The sequence below is a fragment of the Pseudopodoces humilis genome, chromosome 10 (genome assembly GCF_049639895.1).
Source record: "Pseudopodoces humilis isolate 2021_Gansu_Grassland_sample_001 chromosome 10, ASM4963989v1, whole genome shotgun sequence".
In the NCBI taxonomy this organism is placed as follows: domain Eukaryota; kingdom Metazoa; phylum Chordata; class Aves; order Passeriformes; family Paridae; genus Pseudopodoces; species Pseudopodoces humilis.
The window spans coordinates 30912640-30933099 of record NC_142209.1 but is presented as its reverse complement, the minus strand read 5'-3'; the positions used below and the strand labels follow the sequence as shown (position 1 = coordinate 30933099).

The window sequence follows — 20460 nt, the reverse complement described above, 5'->3', positions numbered from 1 at the left end:
GTGAAATCCCTGGAGGAACAAACCCCGTTGAGTGAATTTGAGGCTCCTTTTCCTCCCTCCTAGGCAGCTGTTCCCAACCTGCTCCCTCAGCTCTGGGTGAGGCCAGGAACTGCTCCCCCCATCCTTTCCCCATAAAACCTGGGATTCAGAGGGCTGAGAAGAGGCTGTAATGAAAATGCAGGATTTTATTTTAAAAATGACCAAGAAAATGCCCTTGCAGAACGCAGCAGCAGGAGCTCATTCCCTCCCTCCCATCCCGCTCCCACAGCAGAGCTGAGACAGGAGAGGGAAGCCTGGATTGCACAGGTGGAGCAGCTTCCAAATCCAACAGCATAGTTTGGTCTTTATTCTAACAAATGATACAACCCAAAGTGACTATGAGTGAAGGGAAGAGAAAAACAGGGAGCAGACGACAGGAAAACGCAAGAGACGTGACTCGTTTTCCATGGGAGTTAACAAATTGTCAGGAAAAGAAAAGTGAAACTGCAGCATTACAGGAATTGGTTAATCCAGATTAAATAATGCAGTTCTCCTGGCAGGAATTACAACTCAGGAGCAGAGGCAGTAAAATAACAGGGTCGCTGGGAATATCGACGGAATTGGGTGGGATTCCAGCACAAACACATCGGGGGGACAATGGGGAATTGCAGTGGTGGGAGTGCAGTGGCTGGACAGCAGCTCCAGGAGAGGAAAACCAGGGAGTTCCCTTTGCCACGGGACACAGCAGGAGCTTGGAAGACCAGAGGACCAGTTTGGTTCAGAAACAACCCGCGGGATCCTTCCGCAGTGAGGTCGGAATTGGGTTGAGCAAAATTCCTGGCCGGCTTTAAGAGCCATAAAATCCTCGGGATGAAAGAAGCGGTGGGAGGGGAGCCCCGAGCCCCCAGGAGCAGCGGGATGTGATTCCCACTGGCCTGATCCAGCTCCCTGACTCCAGCTGGGGTGTCCAGGAGGCTGCTCCTGGTCCCCCCGACCTTCCCAGGCCACGGGGATGAGCTGGAGCTGCTGCACGGACACGATCCACGGATCCGTGCTCACTCCCAGGGACCAAACCCTCCTGTAACACCTGGCCTGGCCTTCAGGAAAGTGGGAAGAGCCCAAGTGAGGCTCTGCTGGGTGGATCCTGCTTGGAAAAGGAATTTCCCAGAGCCATGGGAGAGGGGAGGGACCCTGTGCCCCACCCAGGAGACACAAACCCTCCCCGTGTCCATGCAACACAACCCAGTGATAAAAACAGGCTTTAGTTGAGAAAACATGGATATCAACATGGATCTCAACGTGGGCAGCCCCTCGGGATCCACAGGCTCAGCCCAGTGTCCCTCTGACTGCCAATTCCTGCGCTGCATCCATCGGGAATGGATGTCCCTGCGTGTGAGAACTCCTCACCCAGAATGTGCAAACAGGAACCACATCCCAGGAGGGGGAAAAGTACTGAGAGCAGCTCTGGGAGCCCACGGGGCCACCCTGGCAGCTGGGGAACAATCCAGGGAATTCCCATCCCTCAGCTCCACAGGGAGAGCAGGAGCAGCCGGGGTTTCCTGGGATAAAGCAGAACAAGGACAGTTCCAAAGCTGTGCCTGCGTTCCAAGGCAGAACAAACCTCAGGAGCAGCTTCCTGCAACCCTTCCCACAGACCCTGCAAGTGTCCCAGGGAGCAGCCGTGTCCTGGGGGATTAAAACCCCCCAGATCTGCAGCCAGAGGCCACAGGAACCACAGGAAGCACTTCCAGGACCTGCCCTGGGCTTTGGGCAGACTTCCACGGATGGAGCCACAGGAGCCTCAAGCCCATGGGAAGCCACCTGAAACCCTTTTTGTTTTCCAGTTCCAAGCCCAGGATCCACCCTGGGATCCAGCAGTGGCTGCTTCCATGGAGCCAAGGATGAATTTGGGAGAACCAAAAATGCAAAGAAACACAAATCCATGGATGCTCCCAGTACCACTGAGGAAAGGGAGTTCTGACATTCCCCTTGGGGAGGAACCTCTCACCTTCACTGGAATTCCCAAGGAATGGGGTACCCTGTACAGCACCAGCTTCAGCTCCACCCCTGGCACAGGTCCTGCAGCTACACAAAACACCCTGAAGGGACTTTTGGGAGGGGACAGGGACCTCTGGGAGGGGACAGAGCCCTGTGCTGCCCCACGGGCACCGATCCAAACTCCAGCTCAGCCCCACAAACATTCCCAGTCTGTCCCAGAGGATCCCAGGAGCAGCACAGACGGTGCCAGCTCATCCCAGAGGTGTGAAACACATCAGGAATTCATCATTACTCGGGAGAACAAGTTCCATCATTCCCAGAGGATGCTCCACACCTGCCCTGAGATGGCACTGCAGGAGTCACTTCCCTTTGCTTGTTTTCCCTAAAGTGGTATTTTAGATTCGAGTTTGAATTAACAGCAAAGCTGCACTGCTCCCCTGTCCCTGTGATCCCCTGTTCCCCAGGTTCACAGAGGTGCTGGAAAGGACCAACCCCAGCTTCCCACTCCAGTGCTCCTGGACTTTGCTGACAGTGACTCCCTGGGCCTCCTCCATGTCCTTCCCCAGAGCAGCCTCTTTGGGATGGATCAGAGATTCCAGCAGTTTGGAATCCCCTGCTCTCAGGTGTGCCTGACACCTTGCCCTGTGCTGAGCCCCTCCCTTGTCCCTTGTGCTCAGCACAGGTGTTCCCTCCACTGAGCATCAATGATCCTCTTCATTATAAACTTTGATCCTTAACTCTATGGAATTCCAGAAAAAGTTTTACCTACAGTGCACAAAGAATATAATTTGGAAAATATTTACATTTTTGTACAATGACACCACAGCACTTGAATCTAAATTTCTTCATACAAACAAATAGCACCATCAGCCTTCTGCACAAATCTTGCCTAACAAACCCCAAAAAGGTGGACTATTGTTAGATGAGGAGACTGGAACAACTGGGAATGGGAATAAGCTCAAGGAGCTGGAGTACTGAAACATCCATGAAGATGGACAAGATGAGCTTTAAGGTCCCCCCCACCCCAAACCAGTCTGGGATTCTCTGTGATTGAACCACGAAGAGGCAGGAAATGAATGTGGAAACAGCCCAGTGAAAGCTGCCCGTGAGCACCACGATGACCCCGAGTGCAGGAAGGGTAAAGCCTGAGCTTTTCCCAGTGCCTCTGTACATCCCGGTTTTCCAGGCTGCTGAGGGCACACACAGACTGACCTGGTGGTGCTCGGCCTTTCTGGACACCTCTCCCAGGTGAGGGTCAGATAAAGGATTAACAAGTGACATTCCTGGCCAGGCAGCCCTGGAGTGCTCCCCAAAAGCACAGGGAGCCAGGGAGGGAGCAGAGAGCAGGGAGGGAAGCGGGAATGAGGGATCAGGCAGGGACAGCACCGGGCTGGGCCAGTGCTGAGGAGGTGCCTCGCTCCCTGCAGAGCACAGCTGGCTCTGCCCTGGGGTGCAGGAGGAAATCCAAGTGTCAGTGGTGCCCATTTGGTTCATTCATCTACAGCCAAGGCATTCCTTGGGGATACCTTCCAACATTCCATGGCTGAGCTGTGAGCTCAGGGAACAGGGAGCACGGGAAGGATGGGGGTTCACCCCCAGCCCCAGCTCGGTGCCAAGGTCCAGCAGCGCCTCGTGGATCACCACAAGCATAAAAAAATTTAAAAACCAGCAGCTCCTCCCAGCTGGGGGTGGCAGCTCCCGGGCCAGGACTGGCTGTGCCAAAGGGAATGGCAGCAGGAGGCTCTGGGAAACGGGAGCTGGAGGGGCTGGATGCCCAGTGCGGTGCCAGCACATCCGCACTGCTGCTCTTCCCTTGGCTCACCGAGTTCTTCCCTTCCCGCGCCCCACGGCTCTGCTCCGCTCTGGGAGCCGTTCCCCCGGCCTGGGATCCGCTGTGGACGCTCCCCAGGAACCTTCCAGCCCCCTTAGAGGTCCGGGAAGCGGCTGGGATCCTCCTTGTAGTCGTCGGGAATGGTGAAGATGGAGTCATCGAACTCGTCGTAACGGAACTCCTGGAACGTCACAGTGGCCGTGATGGTGGGGAACACCGGGATGTCTGCAGGGCAGGGACAGGCCACGGTGAGGACAAGGAAAAGCCAGGAATGGCACCAATCCCCATCCCTACAAGTGTCCAAGGCCAGGCTGGATGGGGCTTGGAGCCAGCTGGGATAGTGGACGGTGTCCCTGCCCGTGGGAATGGGCGAACAAGCTGGAATCCCAACCCAAACTGCTCTGGAATGCTGTGTAAATATGGCAAAGGTAGAGCACAGCAGGCTCACACAGCTCCCTGCGATTCCACTAACCCTGTATCCCTTAGGAAAGGAGCTGCTACTTCTGGGATCATCTATCCCGTGAGTAAGTTGATTTTTAGACATTTCCATCTGTTAAAAGTGCAGGAATTCTATATTTTTTCATTTAAAGTAAATCTACCACCAGTAATCCTTGAAGAAAAGGAAACACAGTTACAAAATACTCCACACCTGGGATCCTCCCCTAATGCAGGAATAATCCAGCACATCCCACTGCCCTTGGAGCAACTTCTGTGCTCCTGAGCTCTCCAGCAACACATTCCTAGGAGACAGTTCTTCCCCAAAACTCCAAAAAAAGACCTTCAGAACATGCTGCAAGAATAAATGCACATGCTTAGATCTGGACTGGGTATTTGGGAAAATTTCTCTTGGAAAGTATTTTCCAGTCCTGGAGGAGTCCCCATCCCTGGAGGGATTTCAAAGCTGTGTGCATTTGGCACTTGGGGCAGTGGTGGCCTTGGCAGTGCTGGGGAATGGTTGGACACAGTAATCCTGGAAGGCTTTTCCAACCTAAAATTCTGGATATATAAAGCCCCAGGGGTTGCTGTGTGCTCTTACCTAATTTGACAGGAAAGCCTGGTGGAAGCTTCATTTGAACAAATTCTCTAAGTTTGTTAAAGTGCTTGAAGGGTGCAATGACTTCTAAGACATTCAACAACCTGCAAAGGAGAGCAGAGCCTGTCACAGATCCTCCTGCCACACCCTGGCCCTCTGGACAGGAAAACATGATCCAAAGGGCCCAGGGGACAGAGAAGGTGACAATGACATCATCCCAGTGATCCAGAATTACAACAAACCAACCCCAGGATAGCAATTCCTTCTCCTCATTTTCCACAGGAGATGAGGGATGAGGTACCAGCCCCTTTCTCCATGGATGTGTGGAACTGACCTGGCTTTGCACTTAGGGGACACAATTTTGTGCTAAAACTTATTATGGGGAAAACCAATTCAGAATTCTGTGGGATCAGGCACCAGTTTCTGACAACCCTGCCCAAAATTCTGCTCTTATCAAGCCAGGTAAGGGCTCCTCCCCCAGTCCCAGCAGCTCCCAGCTTCCCAGTTTAAGGGATTGCTCTCCCAGCTTTTGCACTGGCAGCTCCCCCTCCTGGGGATCTGGAGGGTTCTGCAGCTCATGAACACATTCCAACATTCCCCACAGGAGTAACTCCCATGGCCAGGAGCTTTGACTCACGATTCGATTCCTAAGGGGAATTCCTGGCTCATTGCTATCGTGGCTTTGAAGGTTTTCTTGCTCTCCTTGCAGACCAGCTCCCTGCCCAGGTGAGGAGCTCTGTGAGGGAGAGGGAGAGGCAGTCAGTGCTTCCCAGGGAAACCCTGGGTTCAGAGGAAGGAAAACAGACTTTGGTTGGAAAACATCAGGGAAGAATCCCTACTTTCAAAGGATTTGCTTTATTGTAAAGCTGTGCAGAATAAATATAAAAACCCTTCTTACTTTAGATTACTCTGAGTTCTGCTAAACCAGGAGAAAAGACAAAACCAAGAAAACCACTCCAATAAAATAACTCCTCATAAACATGATGTTAATAAACCCTACAGGAAGTGTTCATTAACCACTACCCAGAAATGCCCGTGGCAGGGAGTGGAACTGGATGGGCTTTAAGGTCCCTTCCAACCCAAAGCATTCCAGGATTCCCTGCAGTAGCTGCGGCACTGACACTGTTCCCACTTCTGGAGAACAGAGACACCAACTACACACACGCAGCACCCACCAAGTGGAGAACCCAAACCCCTCCCAGCCCCATCCCAGGGATCCAGAGGGGTCCCTGGAATCCCTGTCAGGCCCAGCAGCACTCACTTGCCACTCTCTGCAGAGATGTATTCCTCCCAGGAGATGGTGTTGGGGGATGGCGGCGTCAGCGACTGCCGGCGCACGGGCTGTGGGACAAGCACAGCTCAGCTCAGTCCTGTCCCCACAGCTCACCCTGCTCACCCTGGCTCCTGCTCATCCCAGCTCCTGCTCATCCCAGCTCCTGCTCACCCCAGCTCCTGCTCATCCCTGCTCACCCCAGCTCCTGCTCATCCCAGCTCCTGCTCATCCCAGCTCCTGCTCATCCCAGCTCCTGCTCATCCCAGCTCCTGCTCACCCCAGCTCCTGCTCATCCCTGCTCACCCCAGCTCCTGCTCATCCCAGCTCCTGCTCATCCCAGCTCCTGCTCATCCCAGCTCCTGCTCACCCCGGCTCCTGCTCACCCCGGCTCCTGTTCATCCCAGCTCCTGCTCATCCCAGCTCCTGCTCATCCCAGCTCCTGCTCACCCCAGCTCCTGCTCACCCCGGCTCCTGCTCACCCTGGCTCCTGTTCATCCCAGCTCCTGCTCATCCCAGCTCCTGCTCATCCCAGCTCCTGCTCATCCCTGCTCACCCCAGCTCCTGCTCATCCCAGCTCCTGCTCATCCCAGCTCCTGCTCATCCCAGCTCCTGCTCATCCCAGCTCCTGCTCATCCCAGCTCCTGCTCATCCCAGCTCCTGCTCATCCCAGCTCCTGCTCATCCCAGCTCCTGCTCATCCCAGCTCCTGCTCATCCCTGCTCATCCCAGCTCCTGCTCATCCCAGCTCCTGCTCATTCCTGCTCATCCCAGCTCATCCCAGCTCCTGCTCACCCCAGCTCCTGCTCTTGGTCCCTAAAGGCACTTTCTATAGGACTGGGCCAAGCTGCTCCATCATAATGAGTTAATTCAGGGCTCTGAGCGCCAAGGCAGCAGCTCCAGCTCACACAGAAATAAATTAATCACTTTAAAAGCTCTGTGTGTGTTCCCAGCTGAAGCCTGGCTCGTTCTGAAGAGCTCTTGATTTCCTGGTGCTAATCACAGGCTTCCTCCCATTTTAATGAAGCTCAAAGGAACACGATTGCCTTTCTGGCTTCCCTTTCATTCCCAACAATCAACACTGGGTCTAAAAGAATCCAAAGTGATTTGCCACAGCCAAACCCCTCATCTCTTCTAAGAGACAAATTAAGGCTGAATACCCAATATAACCACAGAAATCCCTCCCTGTGTGCATTAATCAGGGTAATTCATTAATGCATCACCACAATTATACTTGTGGGTCATGTTTATGATTTTTAAATTATGCCAATCAAAAGAAAATAAAAACATTATCTATGTATTTTGCACCCTGAGTGGTGTGCAAGATTGTTTTCCCACATCCTGGGAAGAGTTTATCAATTGTACCTCAAAATTCTGCTCCATGAGGTTTCCCCCTTTGCTCAGGCTCTCCATGATCGCTTTATTCCGAAGGATGTCCTCCTCACTGAGATGTTCCCTTCTTTTCCTGGATTCCAACACAAGTCCATTCACCAAGTAGAAATCTGCCAGGAAGTTTCCTACTCTTTCCTGCACGAAAGGAATCGGGACATTAATAAGAGAAGGTAAAATAAAAACGTTTTGATTCTTGATGATCAAACAGTGGCAATAAGGGAACTTGGGGACTGAGCTGGAATTCCCCCAGCCCCCCATATGGGCAATCCCAAAAATCCAGCAGGAACAGGTACTTCTTAGGAAGGGAAGCTTTAAGACAGACTGTTGAAGAATGTGAGTGAAATCCCTTTCCAGAGCACTCCCATCCCTGCCTTTCTCCAGCAGGAGCACACAGAATCCTTCCTGGACCCCCTGGAACCTGCAGGGATCAGAGCCTCCAGGAACAAAATCATTCCCAGTACAATCTGTCCTCCCCCTGCCCAACAGCCACAGAATCTTCCTTCCTAGTTTTTCCTGCTGAAGGCAGTCCAGCAGAGAGATTCTGTGGAGGAATGGCTACCGGTAAATCCCGACAAGATTCCAAGTGGAATGAACTTGTGATAATTAGGGATACAGGGAGAGGGATTCTTCCTTTTTCCTGAACACCCTCTCCTTCCAGAATCCTGGGCTGGTTTGTGTTGGAAGGGACCTCAAAGCCCACCCCACTCCAACTGCCTTCCATGGGGTAGGGACATCTTCCACTGTCCCAGGCTGCTCCGAGCCCTGGGCACTTCCAGGGATCCAGGGGCAGCCACAGCTTCTCCAGGAAATCTGCTCCAGTGCTTCTTCCAGTGCCCTTCCCTCCTCCCTCCTGCCCAGCACCCGGCTCTGAGCTTCCCTCCCACTCACAGTTTTGTCCTCCCTGAAGAGCCACCCAGTCTGGGCCCGTGTGAACGTGATGGATTTGGTGGATAAGGTGGCAGAGTAAATATCACTGCTCATCAAAATGTCAACCTCCTCTTCTGTCTCCATCTCAGATTCCTGGAAGAAAAATTCCAAAATACTCAGCAGAACTTACAAACAACGATTGCTTCTTCTAAAGATACACCAATAAATACAAATCCATAAGCCTTGTCCTCTGGATCTTTTCCAATAAGCAGCATTTCCTGAATTTTCAAGCGGTTTTATAAAACCTCTCTGGCCAAATGGTTTCCAAAGAGTTTAATCTTGAATATTAATGTGAATAAAGCATCCCAATGGGATTTATGCAGCAGCTCAGCAGCCACACCCTTTCCACAGGCAATAATTCATCTGCTTAAGTGATTGGGGGATAAAACTGTCATTAAAGACTTGACTAATTACAGGGGGTCCAGCCAGTCAGACCCTCACACTGTTACCAGCTGGACTGGCCACGGAGTAACTAAAAGGATGCAAAGCAGTGGGAACAGGTCTGAAAAGCCACCTGAGGACACCCAAGTTAAGGCCAGCAGAAAGATTAAAAGCAGCACATCATAATTTAAACCACATCTTTCTAATCTATTCCCATTCCAGCTTTTTCTCAACCAGAAATCTGGATTCAAAGCTGCTTTTCCTGACAAAATTCGATGTCACCTTCACAGCTCAACTGTGGAACAACTGAGGGAAAAAAAATCCTTTGGTTTGCAGTTCTTTGGGTGTTTCTGAGGAAAATTTTGTTTGATACATTCCCAAAAAAGCCTGGGATGTGTCCCACCCCCTTCCCAGAGCCTTACCTCGTGGTGTATTCGCTGGTAAACTTTTTGCTCATTGTCTAAAACTACAAAAGATTCGGAGGGTGCGGCGTCACCGTTAAAAATGAAGCTTAAATCCCCTCGTTGGCACTTCATGTCAGTAAAGTCTATCAGAGTTGTGTCCAGCCTGTGAAAACAACCCCAAATTTTACAAAAATGACCCATAAATGCAGGAGGAAATTCAGCTTTCAAGCAGGAAAGTGCAATTTCAAAAGCAAAAACAACACATAAAGGGCTGAGTTTTCATAGGATTTTGTAAGGGAAGCCTGGATGCAGAAATCAGCAAAAAATTGCTATGAAGTTTTCTTCAGAAAATTGTATTTAAAACTGCCAGCTTGAGGAGAAGAGAGGGAGAGAATTTATTCAGTGCTACACATTGAGAAATAGCTCCTCAGCAGGCTCCTACACAGGCCCTGACCTGAGTAACAACACTGGGACATGACCCAAAATTGGTAGAGGACTCAGAAACAAACTAATTTTTTTAAATTTGACTTATTTTTATTGCTATTTCTACTCTTCTCCCTCAGCAACACCAAGGAAATGCTCCTGCAGATGGGAATAACTGGAAGAGGATGGAGCCCAGGCCAAGGATCTCTGTAATCATTCATATCCAGTATTTTCAGAGCATTTATTTCTCTTGAGAAGGTGGTTAAAGAACCTAAACTGGGTGACTTCAACTCTCAAGTGGTGAAGGATTAAAACTCCTCACAGATTTGCCTCTGATTCCAATGAAAAACCTGTATTTATCTATTTCCCCTTAGTTCAGGCCTCATACAAGCAGAGCATTCAGAAATGAGAAGGAAAGCAACAGCCCCAGACTCAAATTTCACCAAGAAATTCACTTTACACACCCAAGATGCCCCTTTAATAGAACAAAAATTTCTACAGATTGATTCTCCAGGATCATATTCTTCCCTCTTTGTTTTAAATTTTTCCCTAAAGAAAATGCCAGAAAACACATTTGATTCCAAACTAAATCAGTTGAAGAGCTGAGCTTGGAGAGACTCCTGAAACCTCCTACTGAGTTTGTGAATTTGTCACATTAAACACCTTAAAGAGATAAATTATATATTTTTTTTAACTACAAACTGGAGAAGCAACATTTCTCCACAAAACACTGGAATTTATTTGCAATTGTGTTATAAATATCCAATCCCTGTTTTTCACTGGCAAGTCTGGTAGATAAAGCCTTATCCAGCTGAACTGCTCTTGCTCTATATTTAAGTTATATTCAGCTCAAAAGAGATAATCAGAGAGCCTGAAATTCCACAGCACTGTGCTGTGTCATGGATGTGCCCAGGCTCCTGGGGAATTCTGCCAGACCCACTGGGACCCAGCTTTTCCCTGACACAGAAGTACTTGGGAACAAAAGCAGCACTCACCTGATATTTATACCTTGTTTGTGTATTTTACATGCATCAGAAGGCAGAATTCGGGAAAGTAAAGGCACTAAAGGAGGGAGAGAAAAGGTAATCAGGGCACTGAGATCCTTCTGCAAAGTATTCCCATCAAAAGAGTTTCATCAGTTTGATTCTGGATGTGTCTTAATGCAAACAGAGCATTTTCCATCATCATCTCAATTAAACACAACCAACATCAGGGGTATTTATATTGGATAAAATTGATTTTCTTTGTAATTGTAATTTCACACCCTGCTTCCAATATCAGACAGAATCTGTATTTCCATCACAGGTAGAAGATTTAAAAATCCTAATAATTGTGGCTGTTCACAGCTTGAATTCTGGGATTTAACAGTTTATACAATGCACCAAGGGAAAGCCCGGCTCCAATTAAAGCAGAACAGCCACAAGCATAAAAATGGTCCAAAGTATTAATATTCATTACTCAATTAACAAAACAGATAAAATCATGGAATCCCAGACTGGTTTGGGTTGGGAAGGACCTCAAGGACCATCCCACCCCCTTCCATGGCCCAGGATCTTAAAGCACAGAGCTACTTCCCCCCTTACTGAGTCACTGGAGGAGAGAATTCAGCTCCAAAAGTGAATAAGCAACAATAAATCTGGAAAAAGCTGTGTGTCCTTTCCTCAGGACTCAGATCTCGAGCTCTGGATTGTGACTGTCCCAGCACAAAGCAGAGCAGAACAAGCGTGCTGCAGGCTGATTGCATTATCTCCCTGGGGAAGGGACATGAAAGCACTCACCCCAACTTTGAAAATCCCAGTGAAGCTCTAGATAGAAGTCACCTAGCTGAGAAGAAAAGAAGAATGTGTTAACAAGCTTTTCAGGCTAAATAACTGTAAAATTTGCTGAAAGACAGGCAGAAGTTCTGTTTGGCAAACAAAGAAAAACTTTCTCTGCTGTTGTACTTGAATTTGTACTGAACTTAAACATCACTAAAGCTTTAGCTGCAGCAGAATCAATAATGATAAAATGATGTAACTCATTTGAACTCACATTTTTCATCACTTTTTTAATACTAATTCAACTATCAAGCCCTGGATTGCAAAAGACTTATTGTAAACACGTGTTTAAAAAACACCTGTGGGGCTCTGCTTGCTTTGATTGATCCAATCCCACGGAATTAGAATTAATTATACATTAATTAATGAGTCAAGTTTCAGACAGGAGTATTGCAAACACCAATTTCCACTGGCCTTGTGGAAATGTGCTGAAGTCATCAGGTCAGAGCTCCTGGCCCCACCACGAGGGTGCTCAGGGATCACAACACAGCTCAGCTTTCACAGGGACAATTTAATTAGCTTCTGATAAATAACTGCATTTCTACAAATTGCTGTCCCCAAACTGAGCAATATTTCACTCTGCCCAAGGGGAACTGGCTGCTGGATGCTGATGGAGAATGAAACCAAAAATCTCCTCCATCAGGGGACTGAACAGACCAGGAAATTATTCATTGATACAAGAGTTAAGAAAACCTTAAAAATGTAATGAAATAGAGACTCCTTAAGAGTGCAAAGATGATGAGCAGGTCTGTCTCACACAAACATTTTATTTGAATTTCTAGAAGTTGAAAGGAAGTATTATCCAAAAATAAACATAATTCTGTGGCCCCTTAAAACAGAGCCAAGATCACTTTTAAGAGCAAAAGATGGGTAAAAACATGGAAAAAACTTCCTGGCAGTTTTCCAGAGTGTCCATACTCAGAGCACAAGTCACTGCTTTCCACCCCACCTGGTTTTGTCAGCACAACTCACCTCTTTCAGGGCTTTTAATAACCGAGGTCGCTTCTCTTCAACACTTTCCCTGGATTGCTGCTTGAGCTTCCTCAGAAGTGCTGAAACTACACAAGAATTAATCCATGAACTCTGTTTGTTTGGGAATTATAGGTGAGTGTCTTATTTGAGGTCTTAAAGCCAACAGTGCAATGGAACATTTCATCAGACCTGAGGAATTAATCCCAGTTACAGGAACTGCACATTAACCTGCTCGGATCACCCCAGGAAGAAAAAGCCTCAGTAAATGTTTGTAAAATTAACTATATAATCATGTCAAGAGGGTTTTTACACAGGTATTGGTAAATATGTGGGTACAAATATATTGAGTATGTGTAACATCTGCTCCACTGAGAAAATCAGTAGTGAGGAGCTGACATGAGAATATTGTTGGTAGATTATAAACTAGTGCATTAATATATTAATAATACATTTATGTATGTAACATGTGAGTTTTCTGCTATAGGAATGCACCACCACACATGGCAATACCAAATCCACCAGTGAGTAGCAGCAGAATAATTTCCTTTTGCTACTCCATGTCTGAGGTGAATAAATAATACTTGAATAATATATAATATATAAATTAAGTTTTCCCACTGGTCTGTTGAGGTGCAGCCTAAAAGCCACATCCCACTGGCAACTGATCTGTGACCACAGGGAGCAGCTCCAAGGAGATGATGGAGATGATGATGCCACCCAGCTCAGATCCATTTGGATCCAAACCCAGAACATGCTCGTGCAGAGCTTTCCCAATCCCCTCAGCCTGAGCAGAGTTAACAGTTTGCTTATGTAACCCAGTGCAATTTTTTATCAAGGAAATGGATGTGCCTGATCATGTTCACTTATAAAATGTTCAGCTGATTAAGAGAAACCCTTCAGAGAGCTGAAAGAGGGCTGTAGGAAAACAGCCCAGCCTGAGAGCTCTGCTTTCCTGTTGTGAATGAGCCCAAATTTGGGATTAACTGGCAAACTGGGATGAATGAAGAGGTGCTTACTCATCTGTCTGTCTCCATAGCTGATGGCTTCGGCCAGAGGGCTCCATCCCTGAGCGTTTTTCACCTTTACTGGAGCATTATGGGCTAAAAGCAGGTGGGCACATTCTGGGACAAAATAGCCACAGTTATTTACAGCAAAGGATACAGAATAAAACTCTATCAAAGCAATTCATGTCAGAGGTATTACACAGATTATCAAAACTCATATTTGGATTCTGACTCATGCTAACAGACAAAGCCATTCATGCAAGTACTTCCAGCACTTCCCTGGAATCCCACTTCAATATTACCACTCAAATTAATTGGTGATCAGTCACCAATTATACGACACTGAAGACCTGTCCCTCCTGCTATGTGGATTTTGCTTTTTATAATATTTCTGCATGGCAGATACACACACCACTCTGGAAGAAGGATATTTATATTTAATGTATGACATCAGCTCTCTCTGCTGTACACACAAACCAGAGAGACACCTCAGGGCCTTCATCCCTCTCAAAGGGGTGAGGGGATCATGGGGACACGGATCTGGGAATGGAAATTGAAGGAGACCAGGAGGGTTTCAGTGTTCCCACGTGCTCCTTGGAAACGGTTCTTCAGTCTCCAGCCACAGGGAAACCTCAGCTCATGTCACTAAAGCCACCCTGAGCCTTCTGCAGGTGATGGAGCAGGCCCAGCTGTCTCATCACCAAGACAGGGACTTGCTGGGTTATTTTCCTGCCACAGGTGCCACAGGAAACTGCACTGGTCATTCCAGATGCAGCAGCCGTGAGTCAGCGGCAGGCTGAGTGGCTGGGGAGGAAGAGATACTTCCCTGCTGAATAAACTGTCTCCTGTGGGGATAAACAAAGGCCCTGACTAACCCAGCCAAGAACCAGGGGGGTCTCGTGGTTCCTTAAACAGTGCCCGGGACAAGAATATCACTCTGCAGGGAGCAGGCAAATCAGCTCGGAATCACCAGCCAGATTCCATTTCCTGTTCAATAAACAGGCTGGGAGAGCTGGGGGGGCTCACCTGGAGAAAAAAGGGATCCAGGGAGAGCTCAGAGCCCCTGCCAGTGCCTGAAGGGGTTCCAGGAGAGCTGGAGGGGGAGTGGGGACAAGAAGGGACAGGAAAGTGGGAATGGCTTCTCACTGCCAGAGGGCAGGGTTAGGTGGGATATTGGGAATGAAGCTCAGATTTCTTTTCCCACTCTTCTCCTCCAAATCCACATGGCATCTTCTTCTCAGAAAACCTCACTAGCTTGAAACACAAGATCACTTTCATAAAAATGGGAAAAAAACCTTTTTTCCCCTTGTCCCCAAATCTTCAGGATTACTGAAGAGGTAATAAAACAAATGGTTCTACCCACCTTTATGTCCCAACATCACAGCAAGATGTAAAGGAGTATTTCCTAAAAGAAACCATAGAAATAAAAGAGATTAGATTAAAATTAAACAATTAGAAATTAAGGTTATCAGAATCCATTGCAATCCCTTCCTCAGGAAACTCCAACTCCCGCTCTAACACACCAACACCCACCAGAGGAGTGACATTTTTCTAAGCAACCATGTGGACTGTAATTGTCAAAATAAATATGCTGAGACACACTTCATGGGCCAAGAGAGGGTTTTTAATGATATCTTGAAACTCACTCCAGGCAAAGAGGTCCAGAGGTGTCTTTGAGAAAGACACAACCCCAAACTCCACTGCACCCCATGGCCTGAAGGGTCTGATCCCTTCCCAGCCTGACATATCTGGGTTAAAAGCTACTCACAGATATGATACTGATTAAAAATTTAACAGCCCATTTCATTAATTTTTCAAAGACTGAGTACTCATTTTTTACAACTACAGTACTGGGCATACTTCACTACAAAGCTGCCTTTTGGTTGTTTCCAAAGAAAGCTCTGGAGATGATCAGCAGCCTCTTAAACCTGTCCCCATTTTCCTGGTGATGCTCATGACACAGGTGAGATTTGTGTTGTTAAATATTCACTGTGAGGCACCCAGAGATGTTTTTCCTGGATTAATGATGCTACCAGGCTCATGACACATTTTATTTAGGGAGCTTAAAGATGCAAAGTTCTTCCATTTAATTGCGTTTTGCAGATTTAAACACTTTCTTAGAGCAATGAAGAGAAAAAAATGCCAGAAAACAAATTTCTTGTGCAATTTCAATGCACACACTTGGTTGAGAGTTATTTTCTAACTCCCATTTTACCAGCAGAAAGAACCTGCTCTGTGAAGAGGATGTGCTGCACATCTGGAAGAGGCTGCCACACAAAAGCCAGCACCCTGCAGCATCAGGGAATTTTGGATGGAGATGGGAACTCTGCCCTGCTTGACCAAGAGGGGCTGCCAGGGCTGTTCAGTGTGTCCTGCCTGTCATCCTTGCAGGACACTGGCAGATTCCAGGCAGCCACAGCCCAGCTCATTATACACTAACCCAGCTAAACTCCTGCTACTATTAATAGCTGCTCCAACATCTGGGAGCCAGCACAGCACTGGGAATCCTGGATGCTGCCAGGCTCTGGTCAGGGATAGAAATAACCTTCCTGAGGAACACATTTGAGAGGGAGACACACTGTGTGCTCAGGAAATGCAAATTATGTGACCCAAGGGGAAACATTTTCATAAAATCATGGAATCACAGGATCAGTGAGGGTGGAAAAGCCCTCCAGGATCACTGAGTCCAAGCTGTGCCCATTTCCCACCTTATCACCAGCACTTAGTGCCACCTCCAGCCCCTCCTTGGACACCTCCAAGGATGAGGACTCCAAAATTCCCTGGGCAGTTACTTCCAGTGCCTGACCACCCTTTCCACGGGGAAATTCCAGCTGGTGTCCAACCTGGCTCACCCCTGACACAACTTGGGGCCATTTCCTCTTGTCCTGTCCCTGTTCCCTGACTCCCCCCACCTGTCCCCTCCTGCCAGGGACTTGTGCAGAGCCAGAAATTCCCCCTGAGCCTCCTTTGCTCCAGGCTGAGCTTTCCCAGCTCCCTCAGGGATTCTCCAGCCCCTTCCCGGCTCCCTCAGGGATTCTCCAGCCCCTTCCCAGCTCCCTCAGGGATTCTCCAGCCCCTTCCCAGCTCCCTCAGGGATTCTCCGGCCCCTTCCCAGCTCTGTTCCCTGCCCTGGACTCACTGCAGCCCCTCAATGTCTGTTGGAAGTGAGGGCCTCAGAACTGACCCCAAGATCTGAGGTGAGGCCTCATCAGTGCCCAGCACAGCTACAGCCCCTTCTCCCAAGAAATCAGTGCTCCAGCAGCTCCTGGAATCCTGCCTGGGCACATGCAGGTGGGCAAACAAGGCCTGCTGGCACAAAAAACACACCTCAAACACACCTCCCTTGAGGTACCTGCACACCTACAGGGAGCCAGGGCTCATTTCCAGCTGTTTCCCAGCAAGAGGATTTGTCTGCTTCGGGATTTATGCTCTTAAATGCATGTTATAATAAAACTATAAGTCATCTACTAGGTGTAGCTACAGGCTTCTCCCAGGAAACTCATTGTTTGGGAATAATGACACTGGCCTTCCTCTGGGCAGTGATTTGGAGGTTAATTTAGGAAGCTGGGTAGGCACTCAATTAACACTCAATTGCTTTTAGCAGAACAGCAGGAGTCTCCCATTCCACAGGATTTGCCTTTCCCACACTGAACCAACACTAAAACGGGCCTGGATTATTAACAATAAGTTCTCTCTTCCCTCTGTCCAATCCTTATCACATCTCAGGATTCCTCTGGCTTATTTCTGAGCAAATCATCAGCTGGAGTGTCCCCCAAATAACTCCCAGTTCCAGTGTGTAAACAAGTGACAGATGGAATCAGGCAGGAAGAAAATAATAACAGGGAAATGTTACTCAGGCCTTTGGAATGACAAGAGGTTTATTGTGGGGCTTTTCTGAACTGTTCATGTCAAAACTTCGAGGAAGATGTTGAGTCAGAAATCCCCAAAGTGTCCCAACTCCAAACAGAGCTGGAAAGGCAGGGAGATATTAGAGATTTATATATATGGATTAAAAAAGGATGGAAACAATGTGTGTGATACACACTGAGGGTGACAGCACAGTAAAGAGGGATCAGGAAGTGCTTTCAAGGAAAGATTTGGAGCTGCTGCTGCTGAGTTGCTTCAGGGGGAACTGGAGGAGCAACAGGGAGAAGCAGCAGCAGGAACAGAGCAAGTGGGAAAAATCCTCCCCAAGTCTGCTGCTTTCATTCTAGCAGGATTTGCTGGAATGAAGGCGGCAGGATAAACAGATCTGTAGCTGGATTTGGAGCTCTGCCCTTAGGAAAGCGCTGTGCCAGTTGTAGGGAATGCTCCTGCCCATCCTGGCTGGAAGCATCCCTCAGCTGCCTTCCAGTGCCTAAAGCCACCACAAACACAGCTGGAATTCCCAATTCCTGCCACCGCACCAGTCCCAGAGATTCTCCACCTTCGTGTTTTGTTTGAATTTACAGACCACAATTAAGCACAGCCCATCTCCTTATCAGAAACACAACACAAGTGTCCTCTTTATCACAGCTTCTCAGACACCACACACGGGGACTTGGAATTCTCCAGCAGAAATGGATCATGTTACTCTCGAAACTGGTATTAAAAATAGAGATTAAAACTAGCCATGAAGGTCAAGCTGATCCCCCAGGCTGATTTATTTGTTAACAGGATAAAACATCCCTCAAATTAAAATGTTCTGAAATGTGCTGGCAGTGACATTCAATATTTACAAAATTCAGAGCGGCACAAGGATCAGATTCCACCTCTGCCACTGACACTGCTGTGGACAGAGCATTTGAAGAGGAGCAGCTGAGAACAACTCTCTCAAACTCCAGAGCCACAGCATTTAAAAGAAAGGGGAAAAAATGATTGGTTTTTGTAGCCTGGGGAAATATCAAAAACTGCTCTGCCAACAGCCAAAGGAACTGCACAACATCCCTCAAAGCAAACAGGTGACAGCTCAGACATCCTAAAAAAGAAGAGATCCTTCAAATACGGTGGTGTCTTGGACACAGAGTAACACCTGGTCAGAGGCACAGTGCTGGTACTGGAGCTGACACTGCTCATTCATATTATGAAAACCACGGAATTACCGAATGGTGAAAGGGACCTTAAAGCTCATCCAGTGCCATCATCCCAGGCTGCTCCAAGCCCCATCCAAGCTTGGACACTTTCAGGGATCCAGAGGCAGCCCCAGCTGCTCTGGGCACCCTGTGCCAGGGCCTGCACACCCTGGCAGGGAACAATTCCTGCCCAATATCCCACCTATCCCTGTCCTCAGTGGAAGCCATCCCCCTTGTCCTGTCACTCCATGCCCTGTCCACAGACCTTCCTAAAGGGGATTCGCACACGCTTATAAAACTCCCTAAGAATTCCCTATTTCCCGCTTCAGCATCCGCCTCTCTCGCTCCACCGGGACGCGGCCCCGAGCCCCGGATCCCGCGGTGTGTCCCGCTCACCGTGACTGTCCTTCTGGGCGATGCCCTGGGTGCGGATGAGCGCCGAGAGCCGCCGCACGTCCCCCTTGAACACGCACTCGTGCACGGGGAAGGGGCCGCGCTCGGGCCCGGCGGGGGCGGCCCGGGCCGGCGGGCGGTGCCGGTGCGCGCCGGGCCCGCGGTGCCCCCCGGCCCGCCCGCCCTTCCCGCCCGTGAAGGCGCCCCCGGGCGCCGCGGCCGCCTCGTCCTCGCCGGCCGCCAGCAGGTCCCCGTCCTCCTTGCTGGGCTTGTGGTCCCTGCGCAGCGAGCGGAGCTTCTCGCCGGTCATGGCCGGCCGGAGCGCCCGGAGCGCTCGGAGCCCGCGGGGCCGGTCCCGCCCGGAGCCCCCGGAGCGGCCGCAGCTCCGCCCGCGCCTCACGGGCCTCGGCTCCGCGCCGCCATCTTCGGCCGCTGCTCTCGCGAGAATGCGCCGCACCGCGAGAGCGCGCGGGAGAAGCCACGGAGGGACCGGGAGGGGCGGGGCGGGATCCGCCCCAACGGGCACGGCCTGAAGGGCGGGATCGGGGATCGATCTAAGAACCGCATCCTGAGGGACGGGATCGGGGATTGATCCCAACAACCGCATCCTGAGGGACGGGATCGGGGATTGATCCCAACAACCGCGTCCTGAGAGACGGGATCGGGGATTGATCCCAACAACCGCGTCCTGAGGGACGGGATCGGGGATTGATCCCAACAACCGCGTCCTGAGGGACGGGATCGGGGATTGATCCCAACAACCGCGTCCTGAGGGACGGGATCGGGGATTGATCCCAACAACCGCATCCTGAGGGACGGGATCGGGGATTGATCCCAACAACCGCATCCTGAGGGACGGGATCGGGGATCGGTCCCACAGCCGAATCTTGAGGGACGGGATCGGTCCCACAGCCGCATCCTGAGGGACGGGATCGGTCCTAACGGGCACGGCCTGAGGGGCGGGATCGGGGATCGGTCCCACAGCCGCATCCTGAGGGACGGGATCGGTCCTAACGGGCACATCCTGAGGGACCGGGACAGGAAACTTCACGACTCTCTGAGCAGCTGTTCCAGTGCTCTCCCACCATCCATGGAAAGTTCTTTGGGAAGTGATGGGACCTGGACAGGTGTTCCTCAAAAACACGAGCAGGGAAAAGGAAAAACGGGACAGTCTCCCTGTCGTGGTGCGAGCCCTTGTAGGTGCATTGTCAGCTCCCCTGTTTGGGTCCAAATTTCCCACTGCACCTCCTGCTCCTGGGCCAGTTCTGCAAGTTTCTGCTTCCAATATGGGATGAGTAATTGTGAAAATTATGATGTCCCAAATTCCTGGTGAATTGGATTTTTTACTTACTCTCCCAGGGGAAACAACACCCAAGTTGCCAGGAAGACCAGAGCTTCTGTGGTAACAGAATTGGCTTCCTGGTGACCTTTTTTTTTCCAAGTTCACATCATCTCCTTCATTCCAGGTGACCAAGAATTTGAGGCAGATTCAGGAATTCTTGTACCTGCTGTCCCCAGCTGCTTCCCACACAACTTTTTACCATCTTAATATGGAATTTGAAGCAATTCTAGGAAAAAGACCCTAA

General features: G+C 49.5%; 1 protein-coding gene across 1 annotated transcript; it reads right to left on the bottom strand.

The window, feature by feature from the left end:
• Nucleotides 1-165: 165 nt before the first annotated feature.
• Nucleotides 166-19261, bottom strand: ANKRD13C (ankyrin repeat domain 13C). Its single transcript, XM_005521320.3, has 13 exons — nt 18878-19261; nt 14794-14835; nt 13443-13547; nt 12427-12512; nt 11416-11461; nt 10633-10699; nt 9233-9377; nt 8391-8522; nt 7476-7637; nt 6103-6182; nt 5479-5577; nt 4845-4945; nt 166-4033 (listed from the first exon to the last, which is right to left on the bottom strand). The coding sequence occupies exons 1-13, from the start codon at nt 19182-19184 to the stop codon at nt 3903-3905; spliced, it is 1503 nt and encodes a 500-aa protein (XP_005521377.3). The 5' UTR covers nt 19185-19261; the 3' UTR covers nt 166-3902.
• Nucleotides 19262-20460: the final 1199 nt, after the last annotated feature.